The sequence below is a fragment of the Sturnira hondurensis genome, unplaced genomic scaffold (assembly GCF_014824575.4).
Source record: "Sturnira hondurensis isolate 20B ecotype Veracruz unplaced genomic scaffold, ASM1482457v3 Scaffold0007797, whole genome shotgun sequence".
Lineage (NCBI taxonomy): Eukaryota > Metazoa > Chordata > Mammalia > Chiroptera > Phyllostomidae > Sturnira > Sturnira hondurensis.
Genome location: NW_028080428.1, coordinates 2,499,107 through 2,517,285, shown reverse-complemented (window position 1 = coordinate 2,517,285; position 18,179 = coordinate 2,499,107). Strand labels below are relative to the sequence as shown.

The window sequence follows — 18,179 nt, the reverse complement described above, 5'->3', positions numbered from 1 at the left end:
GCAGGACCCTGGGACACTGGCAGTGCAGCGGCTGTGTCTGTCTGTGTGGCACTGGAGGACGCGCTAACAGTCCAGAGCACTGTGCCCATGGGGCACTGCTGGCTGCTGGCTGCTGCAGAGGATGCACAGGCTCCTGCGTGTGTGTGTGGGGGGTACTTCCGGCTACCACCTTAATGAACTACTAGCCAGCCTCTAACACCGTTGTTCCCAGTGCTGTGGAAACAGCAGTTTGCAGCAGCAGGCAGTCCTGGCTGGAAGTCTGCATCTCCTGGTCTGTGGGGGCCTGTTGTTATCGGCTCAGGCTTCTGTGTGCTGGAGTCTTGGGAAAACTCAACAACTGTAATAATTTCTATTAGCAGAAATCCCTTCTGGTTCCAGTGATAAACTAAATCCTCTAAAATTTGGGGAACAGAAAGAAAAATTGAGAAAAACTAAGAACGATGCTAGGAAATCAGGGAGACAGGATGAACACGTGCAGGCCTGCCTACGCAGGCCCAAGGAGTCCTCCGTGTGAAAGCGCAGCCCTGCTCCGCAGTCCCTCCCCAAAGTGCCTTTCACACGCAAGGATTCCAAAGTTGCACACCCACATCAAGACATATGGGGTTCTTCAAAATAGAAATGTCACAGAGAATCAGCAAAGTGAGTACGAAATCTGGCTAAGGAAACCAGAATTTGAAAGACTTACTAAAAAGGCACCTAGATTCTATCAGTTGCAGTGAATCACTCCAGCCATCCACCCAACACCGTGCTAGAGGTCCCACCTGCATTCTCTCAATTGTCTTCACGCCGCCTGGTGAGGCATGTGCTTTAAACGGTGACACAGATGAAGGAATGCGAGCGTGGCAACTGCCCCACGTACAGCCAGTGGACTGAGGAGGTCAAGATCCAAACTAGGAACTCTGACTGCAGAGCAGGTGAAGCCCTCCACCCAGCCCTCCCCTTCCCCAACAGGGACCCGGGGGCCCCTCCAGTGTGAAGACTGAGTTCTTTTACAGCCTTAATACCAACAAGGCATTTACTGAGCATTCCCCCCAGGCCCGGTGCTATGCTGAGGCTTTTGGGCTGTTGCCCCAGTTAATCATCTAACTGCACTGTGTTACAGCAGAGCCCTGTTCTGCATCCCTCGGACACTGGAGCGGTCCTCCCTCGGCCAGGTCCTCATCACTTATGTTCATATTTAAGATAGACCTGGCTCTAGTGGTCAAGGATCTATCCACATGCACAGTGACAATTCAGCAGGGCCATCCAGTGGCCCTGGGAGAAAGAGCAGCCACATCCTAAACACAAATGATAAAGTGAGGTGTCCTCAGCTCCAGATCACATGAGCCTGGGCTGGAGAGTTGCTGAAAAAGTGCAGGGTCTGCAAGTGGGAGGCCTGAGTTTTCTCTGTTGGGGGGTTTTCAGTACCACATCCTCACTAACCCACCTGGTGTCAGTATTCTAGGGCTAGACTGTGCCTCTGTGCCTTCACCAGGAGGGATTAGGTGGAAGACAGCCCCACCTGGTGGCAGCAGGCAGTATGTCAGCCCACTAGGTTCTGATGGTTTGCAGACACTTGGGAGGGGTGGGGGTGGGGTGGCCCTTCCACAGACACAATGCTTCTCAGGGAATGAGGCACCTTGCACACTTCATATTATTTCCCAACTGTTCATACCTGTTTGCAGGATGAATTACTGCTCTTAAAGTGGCAAGAATAGGAGGACTTAAAGGATTTAGTTTCTTTGATCTAAGAAAAGATGATGGGCTCTCAGGGTGCTACAGCAGTCAGCTCCTTTCTCCTCTTGCTCACCCAGCAAAATGGAAACCTGCCCACTAAGTTCTGAATTATCTGAGGGCACTGCCCCCTCTATGAATCAATCTACATATGTTCAGTGTCTCCTGAACAGACAGACCTCTGTGCTGCTGAATTGTCTACCACTGGCTGGTGCCATGCTCCCAGCCACCACGCAACGGATGCTGGGGGGGGGAGGTTTAGAAGCGCTATGTGCTCTGGGCAGGAAGGCGCCAAGCCACGGTGGGATCAGACCAAAAAGAACAGCGGAATGGCTGCAGCAATGCCTCTAGAGAACTAAGCCCCCGCCAGGACTGAGATGAGGACCACCAAGGTTGAAACAAGAGGAGCCTGCTCTTCTGAGGTCACATGAGCCAAGAGCAGAGGGCCTGGAGTGCTAAGCCCCGACACTTCCCAGGCCCCTCTCCCCTACCCCACAGCCATTGGTCTTGCTCACAGGGCTGGTGCTGTCTTTGCCGAGGCTGCCCTTGCTGTTGAGGCTGCCAATCTCCGTCTGTGAGCTGGACTGCGACATCCCCTCAAAGAAGGGCCTGCGATAAAGAAGCACAGCCAGGGTCAGTGGCCGCCAGTGGCCACCAAGGCCCAGAACAGCTGCTCCTGGAGAGCTGAGTAGAGCTGGTGTTCAAGAAAGATCAATGACCTCAGCTTCAAGGACACCTGGTGAGGAAGGACACAGCACAGGCTAGGCAAGTAGGGACCTGGAAGGCGGGACTTCAGGAAAGTCCCATCAGGACTCTTGCCAGTGAGAGGCAGAAACAATGGTCTTTATCCAGAGAGCTGGAGGTTCAACTAGAATGAGGAACCAAGATTCCCTGCTAAGGGGACGTGGAGGCTGGGGGAAGTGCGGGACTGGGGTCTGGGAAGGAGGGGTGTGCGAGGAGACAGTTTGCCAGAGGAAGCTGGGCCTCACTTGAGCTTGGGCTTTGGGGTGCTGAGGATGCTCTCCGTCTCTTCCATTTCGGGGCCGCTGTCGCTGGGGTTGTACATCTCCAGACTATCGTAGAGTTCGTCCAAGTCCTCCTCCACCTCTCGAATCTGCTCCCGGGACACGTGTTCCAGCCCAAAGCCCACCTGCAGGGGAAAAGCCCTGTGAGTTTGGGGTGGCCCTGTTAACAGCGACAGGAGATGTACAGCTCCTTCCTCCCACGCAGGCACCACGGGCCTCCCTCACTAGTCCGCACCGAGGGACATGCCATGACTCCACACTCATTGGGGTGGCCTTGGTGTCTGGCTGTGGTCCAGCCCAGAGAGCAGGGCAGTGGGGAGACCACCTTCCCCCTGCCTCTAACACCCCACACTACGGACCGGGTGTCAGGAAGAAAAGCAGAAGCGCTAACACTCCTCTCCTAAAGAGTGGGCACGGAGAAACTTCCACTGAGAAGTCTGTGGAAATGGGCACTGGGCCAGCCAGAGCCCAGACTGCTTTTCTGTTAAAGGCCGGCTCTTAGTCACTCAAGGTTTGACCATGGAGGGCACTCCCGCCTCGCGGGCTGCTGCTCACAGTGTCCGCCTGGGGACAGGAGGAAAAGGGAACCAACAACGACAACTGCATTTTTACTAATCCCCAAACCAGAGGCTTAGCATTAAGCAATGGCTGGGTGTAACCCTGCCACCCGTCTCCAAACACTGAGAAGTCTCAGGCTGCCACATGCGAAGCCTTTCTTCCCATTTCAAGGGGCTTAAAGTTCTTCTTTAGCTGCCCTCTCACTTAAGGGTCCCAGAATCTTGACTCCCAGGGGCAACAAAGAGCGCACCCTGGGAGCGAGGGTGCAACTCAGGGGAGCCTACTTACCGTCGACCTCGGGAGTAAGGGGTCGTACCTCATCTGAAACTTTAAACCGCTTCAGGAGGGCCACAAACTTCTGTTTGATATTAGGTTGCTGTAGGGACAAATTGCACAATAGTTCTCAAACAACACCCACTTGTGAATGGTGATCAATTTGAGTCGAGAGAGACTGAGCGCCCATGTTTATGTGAAGCTGTGGGAGGCAGGGAGGTGGAAGGAGACAGTGTCTACCCTCTGGCCCTTAGAACCTATGAGGGAAGGCAGGCCCAAGCACGGCTAATTCCAGTGCGCAAGGGCAAGGAGGAGGTCTCGTGGGCCCCTGGGCCCTGCATCTGCTGGCCCTGGTATTGTCCACATAGGCACCTGCAGTTCATCACTTTCTTTTGTCCTTTAGATCCGAGGTATCAACTGGCAACTGCTACCTGCATATATACAGGGACCTCAAACTCAGCATTTCCCCCCAAAAATTCATCATCGTCCCCGTGTTCCCTCCTCGGTTACTAATGTCACCCTCCACCCAGTCACCCGAGTCTAAATCTGGAGTCGCTCCCCGCCCCTTTCTCCCCACAGCCCTGTGTTCCTTAATTCCTACCCTTGCTCCTGCTGCACCACCACTGCTTCCATCCAGGCCTGTCTCCTCTTACGTCCCTGGAATCGCTGCAACAGCCTTCAGGTGGCACCGTCTACCCACCCACCCAGCCAGTTCCCAGCCTGTCTCCAAAATCTACAGTGACCATGCCAAATACAGATCTAATCGTGTTCCTCTCCAGCCCAGAGGTCTCAGTGGGCCCATGTGGCCTGGAGAGCAACCCAAGACCTGCCCAAGGGCTGGTTCTGCCTGTCTCCAGTGTCATTTTAACGTTTAACCCCTGAACCTCACATTCAAGTAGAAGCTAACTGCTTACAGTTCTGTGAACAGCCACAAACTGTTGTGCACCTGGGCGCCTCTCTACTGGTATCTTTTACCTTGACTAAATACTCTCCCCAAATCCAGCGGGGGAAGCTCTATTTATCCTTAGAAACCCACATCTCAGCATCTCACTCCCGAAGCCTGGAAGCTCTTCTGGCGCTCCTGCTCAGAGCTGGCCACGGTCCCCTCAGTCATCTCTGCATCTCACACAGAGCTCTCTCCTAGCACCTGTCCTGTCCCACCAGGCTGTTTCGATGTGTCTGTGCCACCAGAGACTTATGTAAGCTCACTGATGGAGTGCACTAGGCCTTTCTCATCCCCGTCTCCAACTCGGGGCACAGTGACTAGCTCGTGGCTATCAGCACTTCCTGCCAGAATAAGGGAATCACTATTTGGGGGACGGAAAAGACCAACCTGCAGGTAAGACTGAGCCACACCTTCAAGAAAGGGCACGGCTTCCAAAAGCATAAAGGTCATTCACAGAAGTGAAAAAAAAAAAAACCCAAAAAACCCGAGTTCACAGTGAAAGGAGCATAAGATGTGTTCAGAGAACAGCAACCGATTACTGCGTCCAGAACAAGATGTTCTCAGCAGGGAGAGAATAGAGCATGTGCACAAAGGAGACAGACACTAGAGAACAATGATTCAGTCTGGAAATCTGACTGCGAAGTGCCTGCAGCTAATAACAAAAGCCTTTGGGGACATGGGTATTATTAGTAGGAGCACTGAACTTGGGCCATACAACGGAGTGGGGAGCAGCTGTGGTGACCACAGGAAGGGGTGGTTTCTCAAGTTCCAGAGGGCACCCCGTGGGAAGAAAATAGGGCCTCTTTGTGGTCACAATGAAAAAAAGAACAACCTAGTAGAGGAACTACAGCGGAGAGCAATGCTCTCTCCTCTCCCGATTCTCCGAGGACAATGGCTGGTGACATGGCCAGGCCGTTTTGGAGAGGCAATCAAGGATGAGCCACCTGAGGACAGTAAAACAGTGCTCACACCCTCGTCACTACTCAATGGGGGAGATCAAGGCTGTGGTTGTGAGGATTCACGTTTAAGCCCAGTGGTACCTCGGGAGGAGGGAGAGATGAGTGTCGTTTCATGGAATGCCAGGCTTGGACATGGCAGGCCCGCCTGGAAGGTCTGGCCCACGTTTATTTCACTCCTGAAGGTGGGGAATCCCTGCCCTTGGGGTCCCTAGACTAGCTCTGCATTAGAGAGACTCAGGAAGCCTCTGGGAAAAAGTGAAACGGAATTTCTCTTCTAAAAACTCCTGACACTCTTGCCTCTCCCACACTTCAGCACAGAACTACAGAATCAGTCAGAGTTCACCTAGAAATTCGGGTAGTAAGTCTCTCAGAATTGTACTTCCACCAAACACAGTGACTCCGAGGACATCTTACACAGGACACACACCATCCAAGGCATCTGTCTCTAAGGCTATGCAGCTACTTGGGCAGGAACTGTACCCAATGCAATCAAACCTTACAAGCCCACAGTTCAAACACCAGCCTATTACTTCCGGGTAAATTCAACAAACGATTGACAAAGCTGACCCCCTAGAGAGGACAGGGCTTCTGTGCAGTGGGCAGTATGTGGGCTGAAGCAACCACCTGGAGAGGGGTGCAGGGTTGCTGAGGTGTTCTGCCTCCTGAGGAAGCGTTCGTCTGTTCCAAAGTCTAAAACAGAGGTTCTCAACCTTAAAAAAAAAAATCCCAAGACAAGCAGAAGAATATCAGTGGTCTTAGGAATAATGCTGGTTCTTTGCGAGTGTGGCTCTTCATCGGGTGATGGAGGAGGAGACACACAGGGGTGTCTCAGAACCTTGAGGAGACCCCCCTCCCCCCAGGACCTGCCAACTGAAAACTTGAGCTCACACAATCCCCAGACCTCTGAGACCTCTATACACAGGTATGATTATACGAACCCTTGTGATGGCGGAGGCCGAGGTGAGTTTCCTCCGGGTCTTCTTTACTTTCCGTAGGTCCTCATCTTCGTAGAACAGGTCCTGGGTGGGCAGGGGACAGACTGAGGTTGGAAAACCCCGGAGCTCTGGAAGTACTTCCCAGACACTGCGTGCAGGCGCTGTGGGAAGTTACCTGCCCGTGCAGCGGGTCATCACTGCCTTCCTGTTCTGACGAGAAACTCTCCTCCTCTTCCTCAGAGTAATTGTCAATGTCAGGAGAACGATCTGCAAAGACACCTCATGATGGGAAGGCCTGGCCCATGGCACCGACTGGCTGGAACGTGGCTCTCCCCGGGAGCAAAGACGGCAAGGGCGGAGGAAGGCCACGGCCTCGGTGGGCCCACTGTATTTTCAGGGGTCGCCGAACTTCCCCTTCCCAGGAACATGTGAGGCAGGTCCTCGTTCACCTTTCCCAGGCGGAGGCCAGGGGATGGAACACCTTACCAGACAGCTTGGATTTGATCCCTTCGTGGTCAATGGGCTGGCTGGACAGGGAGTAGATCTTTATTTCCGCCACAGGCACAGAGACGTCCTTCGCGTTGCTGTGCAGGCCCAGCACCAGGGCGCCTTCGTTCGGGTGCTGCATCACCTAGGGCCACAGGGCGGCAATGGGGACAGCGTGCCGTGGAGAGGACGTCGGGCCCGTCCGTTTCCGTAACTCCAGGTGGACACAAGCCAATGCGAACGGCACTCTGAGACACTTTCTTCCAAACCCATGGCTACTCTTCCCCTACTGCTGTCCAGGTCTCACTTTAAAACTGTCTCCAGAGTGACGGCCACTGGTCGGAACATGTGCTCACAAACAAAAACCCAGGCCTGAGATCGTAAATGACTGCCAGTCCCCAGGACGACATTTTAGCTTAAGTCCTCCACAGAGAAACTAGCCCTCCAGGCTGACAGGGCTGGTGTGGCCGGCCGTCTGTGCTGACCTCGCAACGAGGAGAAGGACCCCAGCACAGGAGAGTGGAAGGGCAGGCGGCGTCTGCGTCCCTTCACTCCCCCGAGTCCCTCCGATTGACACCAAATGTGAAGAGGACACAAAGATGGGTGAGGTGATCCCACATAGTCTATTTATTATGGAATTTAACACACAGTTTATTCCATTCGCTCTTTCCTATTTAATGTACTGAGGTATAGAAATGAGCTTTCAGACTGATTTGTGGCCCCTTCCTGCTCCCCCGGTCAGGGCTGAAAGGATCTGCCTGGCACACGAGGGAACTGCGCACACAAGCAAACACACCGGGCACAGGAGGAGCTCGGTTCCTCACCCTCGGGGAAGGGAATGGGACACGCGGAAAGGCTAGGACAGCCCGATGGCGTCGGGCTGGAATGGACTGGAACGCGAGCTTGTGATCAGACAGGCAGCTACAGATGTGGAAACAGGTATGATGTATACGAACACACATGTGCATGTGCACATATGTACACAGACTTCCTGCATCTGTCTTGAAGTGGTGATGACCCAGTTAAGAAAGTGTGCACTCCTAATCAACAAAACAAACAAGCAAAATATAACCAGAGACTCTGGGATTAAGAACAGGCTGACGGTAAACAGAGGGGAGGTGGGAGGGGATGATGAGGGGGAGGGGGAGGGGTTTTCGGGAACAACTATAAAGCACATATGGACAAAACAAAGATGGGGGATGGAATCAGGGGAGGGAGGCAAGGGTGGCTGGGGTGGCAGGGACTGGTGGGGGTAAATACAGACAACTGTACTGGAACAATAAAATAAAATATTTTATATATAAAATATTATATATATACGAGGGGGGTGAGCTGGGATGGGAGTGGGGGACGGAAAACTGTACTTGAACAATAATTAAATTAAAAAAACATTTAAAAATATTATACACACACACACACACACACACACACACATATATAAATGTGTACTCCTACCACCTAGACCTTTTCTAAATACCATGTTCCACCACAGGGAACCAGGGACCTTCAGAGAATCAGTTCACTCCAAGGCTGGATCAGGAAAACTACATGATGAGCATAATACTTTATACCAGAAAGTAAAGAGGTGTACAAAGAATGATGGGGCACCTGAAAAAGGATATAGGAGCCAGCCTGAAGGGGCTCCCACTGGCCAAATTTGAGATAATTTGAGCATCAAAATAAATAATGAGCCCTGGCTGGTGTGGCTCAGTGGACTGAGTGCCGCCTGCAAATCAAAGGGTTGTCAGTTCGATTCCCAGTCAGGGCACATGCCTGGGTTGTAGGCCAGGTCCCCAGTGGGGGGCACTCAAGCGGCAACCACAAATTGATGTTTCTTCTTTCTCCTCCCTTCTCCTCTCTAAAAATAAATAAATAAAATCTTTAAAAAATTTCCCTATAAAATACTTTCTTCTTTGGTAAATGCAAAATGTCTACTAGGTTTATATTGAAAATCTTGGCAGACACCATCTTAATCAAGTGATAAAAGTCAACCGCACCAGTAATGGGACAAATTGACAGGAAGAAGACAGCATTACTTCTGTGGTAATTCTGCCAAAAATACATAAGCTGAACCTAATCCTCAGAAAACGTTAGGCAAACCCAAATGAGGAACATTCCATAAAGTAATCAGCCTGTATTCCCCAAAAATGTCAAGGGCATAAAAAACAAGGCAGACCCGAGGGACTGTTGCAGGGTGAAGGACACTAAAGAGACACGACAACTAAGTGCAACTCGTAATCCTAGGTTAAATCCTGGGCCTACAAAGGGTGCTCCTGAAGCCCTGGGCACAGTGTGAATCGGGACCGTGGCTGAGACGGTGACGCTGCGTTGGTGTGAACGTGATGATCTCTAGGAAGGCATGGTGTTCACATAACTCAGGAAATTCACATAGTGCAGGATTGATGCGTCGTGAGGCATCGTGCCTGCAACTTACTCTCAATGCTTCAGAAAAGAAAATATGTATAAATGTACATAGACAGAGAAAAATAAGGCAAATGTGGTAACATGTTAACACTAAAGAATCTGGGTGAAGCGTGTATGAGAATCCCTTATACTTTTCTTACAACTTTTTGTGAGTTTGAAAATTTTTAAAAAGTTAAAAAGCTTGCCCTGACTACTATGGCTCAGTTGACTGGTCACTGTTCTGCAAAGTGAACAGTAGCCAGTCTGATTCCTGGTCAGGGCCCATGCCTAGGTTGCAGGTTTGGTCCCTGGTCGAGGCGCATATGTGAGGCAACCAATAGATGTCTCTCTCCCTCTCTCTCTAAAATCAAAGCATGTCCTTAGGTGAGGAATAAAAATAAATACATAAATAAAAATAAAAGCTAAAAAAATTTTTGTGCAGAGACAGCACAAAACATGATAAGAGAGGTATACCCTGAATTTCCAATATAAGAACTAACTTATGAAATAAAACCACAGCATAGGCTGGGAAAATCATTTGCTAGCCATTTATATGGCTAGGCTTGGTGTCTCTCTCAGACTCTCTGGTTCATTAATTTTTTAAATCTTTTTTTAAAATTTTATTTATGTATTTATCTTTAGAGGGGAAGGAGAGAGGGAGAGAGACATCAATGTATGGTTGCCTTTCGTGCGCCCCCTGCTGGGAGTTGGCTTGCAGGGAACTGGCCTGCAACCCAGGCATGTGTCCTGACTGGGAATTGAACTGCGATCCTCTGGTTCGCAGGCCTGTGCTCAATCCACTGAGCTATGCCAGCCAGGGCTTTGGTTGATTAATTTTTAAAAAAATATTTTATTTATTTACTTTTATAGAAAAGGGAAGGGAGAAAGAGAGGGAGAGAAATGTCAATGTGTGGTTGCCTCTCACATGCCCCTTACTGGGGACCTGGCCCGCAACCCAGGCATGTACCCTGCCTGGGAATCGAGCCAATAATCCTTCGGTTTATAGGCTGGCATTCAATCCACTGAGCCACACAAGCCAAGGCTAATTTATTAATTTTAAAAAATATTTTATCTATTTATTTTTAGAGAGAGGGGAAGGGAGAGAAAAAGAGAAGGAGAGAAATATCAATATGCAGTTGCCTCTCATGCTCCCCTTACTAGGGACCTGGCTGGCAACCCCTTGCAGGTACTCTGCCTGGGAATCAAACTGGTGACCTTTTGATTCACAGGCCAGAACTCAATCCATTGAGCCACACCAACCAGGGCTCAGATTCTCTGATTTAAAGGCCAACATGCTGGAGACTGTGTTCTTCTCACCTCTGCCATGTTGATGAGTCCCACAGCCAGGGTCTTATAGCCCAAGATGGTCCGGTTCTTGTAACGCTTTCTCCTTTGCAACATGATCTGCAGCTTGTTGGCATCCCGCTTCAGGAAGTGAGGGTACTGCCAAGTATAAACCAGAGTCGAGAATGGTTAATAAGCAATGGGGTCCTGGGTGGGTCCTGGTCCTGCTAGAGGGCACATGACCTTTCTGCGCTTCACCGTCTCCCGTCTGTTCACGCGAGAGCTAGGAGATGGAGAAGTGCCATTACACTGCTTTGGGGGCCTCCAGTTCCTCTGTCCCCGACCATCCTGTGACTGGCTCTTTCCTGACACTCGGCTCTCAGCTCAAATGCCGCCTCCTCAGGGAGGCCCTCCCAAAGGCCTCCCACCACCCAGGCCCTCTACACCCCACTGCACAGCTTCTCAGCTTCACCGTCCTACCCATGTCGGAACTGATCTTGTTCTCTGATGACTTCACCGGCCCTGTCTGTTCCACTGCTGACTCGCCTCTGCCCGAGGCAGAGCCCCGCATGGAGCACAAGTTCAGAAAACTGCCTCTTTCCTTGCCATGTGCTCACGTGTTTTCTCCATGCACTCAGTTTGGGCTACTGAGATGATGATGAGAGACAGACATAAGAAAGAGCAGGGAGTGGAGGGAGATTATAACATGAGGGCAAAACAGGTGTGTTCTACGGTTCACTAGGAGATGATGGTGCAGAGCGTGGAGGACGCGTGGGCCAACAGCCTTCTCTAAGGAAAGGAAAGGGGAGGATGAGACGAGGTATTTCTCAGCAGCCCATGTGGGTCCTGGCGCTGGCTAGGTGATTTTAATGGCAAGCTCACTGGGTGACTTTAATTTGTGGAGCTATGTCTGCTCTTGGATAAACCAGTTTCCAGATGGTAGGCCTGTCTGGTGACTAGACTGGACGTGGCATATTAGTGACCTAAGATGAAGCATATTCTCACCTGAAGGGAGAAGGTCAACTGGAGCTCTGTCTCCGCCAGTCCACTGGCTGGGAGGATGATCTCGTTGGAGCGAAGAATCCTTTTTGAACCCTGAACACACACAAAAGAATACATCAAAGTCATTCATGAAAAATCAGACTTAAAGAAATATTACATTTGCAAACAACTATTTTTTATTATTTACTTATTTATTTTTAGAGAGAGGGGAAGGGAGAAAGAAAAGAGAGGGAGAGAAATTGATGTGTGAGAGAAACATTGACTGGTTGCCTCTCGAAGGCCCCTACTGGGGACCTGGCCTGCAACCCAGGCATGTGCCCTGACTGGGAATCGAATCAGCGACCTTTTGGTTCGCAGGCTGGCACTCAATCCACTGAGCCACACCAGCCAGGAAGCAAACAACCTTTAAACTCTACAAACGTATTTTCCAGTCCCAATATTTTACTGGTCTCTGTTCTGTTAGAATCAAGGCACCACCACAGGTATGATTTTACCTGCATTATGCTGCATGTTCATAAAAGGTTTCACACGAAAACGATCTGCTATTGCGTTTGAATTCTCCCACCACTCTTGAGGAAGGGGCGGGCAGGTACTAGTGTCCCAGGGGAGGGAGCGTCCTCCCCAGGCTCACCTCAGCCGGCCTCTTCCTCTCTAATTAACACTTCAGAGGTGCTGCCCTGTCTTTGGGCCTTTTCGCCTGTGTTTTTTTCTATTCTCAGATGCTCTTTTGTGCTTCTGTAAACAGCTAACCAAGTTGTCTTTCAGGTCTCAGCTCAGATATAATTTTTTCCCAGGAACCTTTCCTTTAGTCCTCCTCCCCTCTCCAACTTCATCTGGGTTAGACACTGCGGTGTTTCTAGCCCTGAAAAACAGGCGAAACTATTCCTAAACCATAGAGAGCTATGCAGGGGGGTCTGAGGAATGCCAGTAAATTTCTATAAATGACTTTTCTTTAAAAACATTGAGGTTTGATTTAAATCCAGTGAAGTGCCCATCTCCAGTGCACACACTGAAGAGTGACAAATGCAAACACCATGTGACCCACATCTATACCCAGTTGGAGAACATTTCTGCCCTGGCTGGTGTGGCTCAGTGGATTGAGAGCCAGCGTGCGAAACAAAGGGTCAGTAGTTCGATTCTCAGTCAGGACACATGCCTGGCTTGCAGGCCAGACCTCCAATAAGGGGCGCACAAATTGATGAGGCAATCACAAATTGATGTTTCTCTCCCTCATTATTCCTCCCTTCCTCTCTCAAAAAATAAATAAAATCTTTAAAAAATACTTAAAAATAAAGATAGAGAACATTTCTCTTGCTCCAGAAAAATCCCTCCAAAACTTCCAACCTTGGCCCACTCCCAGAGGCAAGAACTGCTCTGATTTCCTTTCCTCGATTAGTTTTGCCTGTTCTAAAGGTCCATAGAAATGGGACTATCCAGTGTGCACTACCCTGACAGGGCTTCTTCTGCCAACATAATGAGGTCAACACAGGCTGCTGCGTGTATCAGCACTCCATTCCTTTCTACTCCTGACTAGAATTCCATTCTACAGATCCGTGGACCACACTTAATGCATTCGCCTGTTGTTGAACATTCGCATTTTAAATTGTTTCCAGTTTTTGGCCATTGTAGCTAAGGCTGCTTGTGTTTTGCATTTTCTTGGACAAACAAACACCTAAGAGAGAACTGCTAGGTCTTAGGGCAGACACATGTTTAATTTTATGAGAAACTGTCAGACTGAGTCCCACGGGGCTGGTGCTGCCCGATGCCCTGGCCTCGGTGCACGAGAGCTCTGGCCGCCCCAAGTCTCCTCCAGCACCGGGTGTGGTCGGTCCTTGATTTGTGGGTTCTGTGGCCACATTCAGTGGAATACCACTGTGGTTGCAATTTGTGGGTGATTTGTAAATATGTACCATTTACAAAATATGTACCTGATGAAACGTCTTTGCCCAAGTTGCTTATCTGGTTACTAAGTTTTAAGTTTTTAAACTTATACATAACATTGTCAGACATATGTATTATATTTTGCTTATTCATTTTCTTAATAATCTTTTGATGGAATATTTAATTATGATCTAGTCTACGTTTTTCTCTCATGTTTTTTTATTTTTAGAGAGACAGTAAGGGAGGGAGAAAGAGAGGAAGAGAAACATCAATGTGTGGCTGCCTCTCGTGCACCCCAGTGGGGACCTGACCCACAACCCAGGAATGTGCCCTGACTGGGAATTGAACCAGTGACCCTTTGGTTCACAGGCCAGTCCTCAACCCACTGAGCCACACCAGCCAGGGCTATTTTTTTCTCTCATGTTTAATGCATTCTGGGCCCTAGCTAAGAAATCTTTACTACCCCAAGGTTGTAAAGTTATTCTGCTATATCAGAGCAAATATTCTGCTATTTTTTCCTTTAGAAATTAAAGTTTTTTTAGATTTCTTATCCATTTCTGATTTTTTAAAAATAAAATGCAGATTTTGTTTAATGTAGAAAGGGACATCTCCTAAATACACTTTGCAATGTTTTATAATTAGAATAGCATTATACCAATTAAAAACAATAAATGAAACTCTGCTTTATCTGTTAGACAATGCTTTTTGTAGTAACCTCTGTTACAAATAAGAATCTCCACAAAGTTTTCACCTGAGTTTATTTAGGCTTTTTTTTTTAAGATTTTATTTATTTATTTATCTTTAGAGGGGAAGGAGAGAGGGAGAGAAACATCAATGTATGGTTGCCTTTCGTGTGTCCCCTGCTGGGAGTTGGCCTGCAAGGAACCAGCCTGCAACCCAAGCATGTGCCCTGCAACCGGGAATCGAACCACGATCGTCTGGTTCGCAGGCCTGCACTCAATCCACTGAGCTACGCCAGCCAGGGCTAGGCTTTTTTTTTTTTAAGATTTTATTTATTTATCTTTAGAGGGGAAGGAAAGGTGAGAAGAAGAGAAATATCAATGTATGGTTGCCTCTCATATGTCCCACGCTGGGACCTGGCCTGCAACCCAGGCATGTGCCCTGACTGGGAATCGAACCGTGATCATGTGGTTCACAGGCCCGTGCTCAATCCACTGAGCTACACCAGCCAGGGCTTATTTAGGCTTTTGATTTAAGAAGTTTCCGTAAAATAAATCTCAGAGATGCTGGAAGAACCCTAATGTAGTTTATATATTTCTGCCAGGGGAAGGGGCATCTGGTATCACTTAGAGATATTTCTGGTTGTCGCAGCTGGTTTGTGTGTATGTGTGCTATTTTGAGAGGGTGGAGGCCAGGGTTGCTGCTGACCACCTACAATACCAGGGCAGCCCTGTCAACTGAAACCTGATCTCCCCTGGAGACACTGCTTCCTAGCAGTCCACTCAGTGGTGGCCACTCTTCTCCCACCACCCACATACCCCTGTGCTTGGAAGTGGCACAGGTGTCCTCTCGGTCCTCATTACCAGCTGTAGAGCATTCTCCTTTCCACCTCTCTAAACAACACCCCCTCCCACGCCGGCACTGATGTCACGTGTTGACAGTATCCCCTATTCCCTGCTGTTGCTGTCCCCTTGAACTGCTAGTCACTCAGCTCATGGCTTGACTTTGGCTCCTCACTCACTGCTCCTCTCCCCAATACTAGTCCACTCATAACTTTTTAAGATTTCAATACACCTTTGCTCTTTCTGACATCCTGACCTCTAAATCCCACAGTTCTTCTCTTCCAATGATCTTGTTCTCACACTGGTCCTCACCACTCGCATGATCATCCCTGGGGCCTTATCATTACCAGTAATTACAAGCATGCATCCCATTCAGTCTCACACCTCCTATCTTTCAGTTCATTCTCTACAGTTTGTCCGAAATGATAATCCTTCAAACCCACCAGGACCATTGATCTTCCCATCATTTTGCTTCTCCTCTGCCCAAGTTGTCCCTCCTTTCCTCCTGGTGCAGCTTAAATGCCATCATCAATCTTTAGAAACATGTCCATGCACACACCCTTAAGTCCTTTGCCTGCTATTGTTCTGATGTACTCATTGGGAAATTACAACCCTATTTATATCCAACTGCACCAGCTGAACACACCTGGAGAGAATCATATAACAGACTAACTGTTCTGGCTTTAAATTTATGACTCCCTGCCCTGGCTGGTGTGGCTCAGCAGACTGATCACCGGCCTTAGAACCAAAGGGTCACTGGTTTGATTCCCGGTCAGGGCACATACCTGGGCTACAGGTGTGCAAGAGGCAACCACAGAAACATCACAATGATGTTTCTCTCTCTCCCTTCCTATTTCTCTAATAAATAAAAATCTTTTAAAAAATGTATAACCCCAAACCTTAAGTAGACCTGCATTGCTGCCTAGCAATCACACCGCTTTCTCCAAGTACTCCCACTTTCCCACTCTACTTGATGACCATTTCTTATCTCTGGTTTTCTTGAAACCTCCCACACCTCCTGACCTCTCTCCTCACTCTAAGCTGATAACCTCGATTCCTACTTTGCTGAGAACCTGAAACACCAGGAAAAGAGCTCCCACGAGTCCCGCCACACTCACCTACTTTCTCACCCCATTTGTACTCACATCCTCCTTTCTCCCTCCTGTCCTGTCAACTGCCCCATGTGCTACCTCGTCCCTTCTCACCTACTCAGACTGTTCCAGCCATTCTGTCCTCGCCTACACAATCAGCTTTCTTCTCTATTCTGGAGCATTTCCCTTAGCAATAACATGCTGTATTTCTTTTATTAAAGGAAAAAGCCCTCTCTTGTCCCCACATGCCCCGCTGGCTACCACCCCTACCTCACCTTCCTTTTATAGCAAAATCCTTAAAAGCTGTCTATTTTTGCTCTCTTCAAGTCTCCTCTCCTTTCCGCTTAAATGCATCCCTGTCAGCCTTCCCGTACTTCCAGTCTGAACAAACCACTACTGACGAGGTCTCAGTTAACCCCCCGGAGGAAACCCGGTGATCTGTTCTGTCTTCTGGGAGCTGCCTGCAGCTCTGACGGAGCGGTCACTCTCTCTGTCCAGCAACACTTGCTTCCTTTGGCTGCCAGAACACCGCGCTCGCCTCATTTCCTCTTGCCCTCTCGCTGCTCTTTCTTGGTTTCAGGTCCTTCTTCTCCCTGACTTCCTAATATTGGAGTGCCTGGAACCTCAATCCTTAGACCTGCTCTCTTCTTTATATTCACACCACTCCTGATGATCTTATATCATGTTATGGTCTCAAATATGTCGATGACTCTCCAAACGATTTCTCTCCTCCAGAACTCTCCCCTGAACTCTAAACTCACACACTCAACTCTATTCCACATGCCCTCCTGGGTGATAACAGACATCGCAAACATAACATGGTAAGCTGAATTTGGGATCTTTCTCTCCAAACCTGTCTCGCCCAGTCTTCCCCATCTCACTTAGTGGCACTGCCACCCTACCGGTTGCTTAATTACAAACTCTGCCACCACCTTCATCCCTTGCCAGAATCACCGCTGCAGCCCACTAACGGGTGTTCCTGATTCCTCTTTCATTCTGTTCTCCACACAACAGCCTGAGCAGTCCTATCACTTCTCTGTTCAAAACCCTTCGATCCACACAGAGTGAAAGCCAGGGGCCTTGAAGTAATCTGCACACATCCTCCCCTCCCCCGCCCCTCCTGGATGCTGCCAGACAGGCCGCAGACACATTCCCACCTTAGGGCCTTGCCTTGGCTTTTCTCTCAACCCGGAATGCTCTTCCTCCAGATATCTGCATGGCTCCCTCCCTCACCTACTTCAAAGTCTTTGCATAAATGCCATCTTCTCAATGAGGCCCGCCCTGCCCACCATGTATAAAGTGTAATTCGTAACTTCCTCCCAACACCTCCCCCCATGCCCCTGACATGCCCCATCCTCTTTGTCTTATATTAGTTACTCATGTCCTCACAGGACATACCACCTTCCAACAGCATCAGCCCTTGTTTGTCACTTTCCAAATATGTGCGATAAATACCTGGAAATATTTCTGCCCCAAATGCATTATCTGAATTGCAAACTTGTTCAAAGGAATCACACGAGCAGGGAACAGGCTACAGGGTACAGTGCAGCCCTAGTTCGTCCCTTTTATTTATTTATTTATTTATTTTAAAAGATTTTATTTATTTATCTTTAGAGGGGAGAGGAAGGAGAGAAGGAGAAAAGTATCAATGTGTGGTTGCCTCTCATGAGTCCCCTGCTGGGAACTGGCCTGCAACCCATGCATGTGCCCTGACTGAGAATCAAACCGCAATCGTGTGGTTCGCAGGCCTGCGCTCAATCCACTGAGCTACGACAGCCAGGGCTCGGCCCTTTTATTACTTTTAATTTTTAAATTTAATCTTTATTGTGTTTTTTAAAAATATATTTTATTGATTATACCATTACAGTTGTTCTATTCCCCCCCTTCATTCCCCTCCACCCGCACACTCCCTCCCCCACCATTCTCCCCACTTAGTTTATAACCACGTGTCTCAAGGTCTTTAGATTCTTTATTTCCCCCACTATTCTCGCCCTCCCCCCTATCTATTTTCTACCTACCATCTATGCTATTTTCTGTGCCTTCTCCCCCCTTCTCCTCCTCCCACCCCCTGTTGCTAACCCTCCATGTGTTCATTTCTAT

At 49.1% G+C, this 18,179-nt stretch overlaps 1 protein-coding gene across 3 annotated transcripts in view; it reads right to left on the bottom strand.

The window, feature by feature from the left end:
* Positions 1-18,179, bottom strand: part of PACS1 (phosphofurin acidic cluster sorting protein 1) — a 120,054-nt gene that overhangs the window by 17,550 nt on the left and 84,325 nt on the right. For 2 of the 3 annotated variants that reach the window (XM_037053262.1, XM_037053264.1), the window contains exons 3-10: positions 11,588-11,677; positions 10,616-10,741; positions 6,896-7,040; positions 6,585-6,676; positions 6,413-6,493; positions 3,613-3,672; positions 2,703-2,863; positions 2,205-2,322 (exon numbers count right to left, since the gene is read on the bottom strand). In XM_037053262.1, coding sequence (XP_036909157.1) covers positions 2,205-2,322; positions 2,703-2,863; positions 3,613-3,672; positions 6,413-6,493; positions 6,585-6,676; positions 6,896-7,040; positions 10,616-10,741; positions 11,588-11,677 — 873 coding nt within the window. The remainder of the gene's footprint in view (positions 1-2,204; positions 2,323-2,702; positions 2,864-3,612; positions 3,673-6,412; positions 6,494-6,584; positions 6,677-6,895; positions 7,041-10,615; positions 10,742-11,587; positions 11,678-18,179) is intronic. The other variant, XM_037053263.1, reaches the window with a different exon arrangement.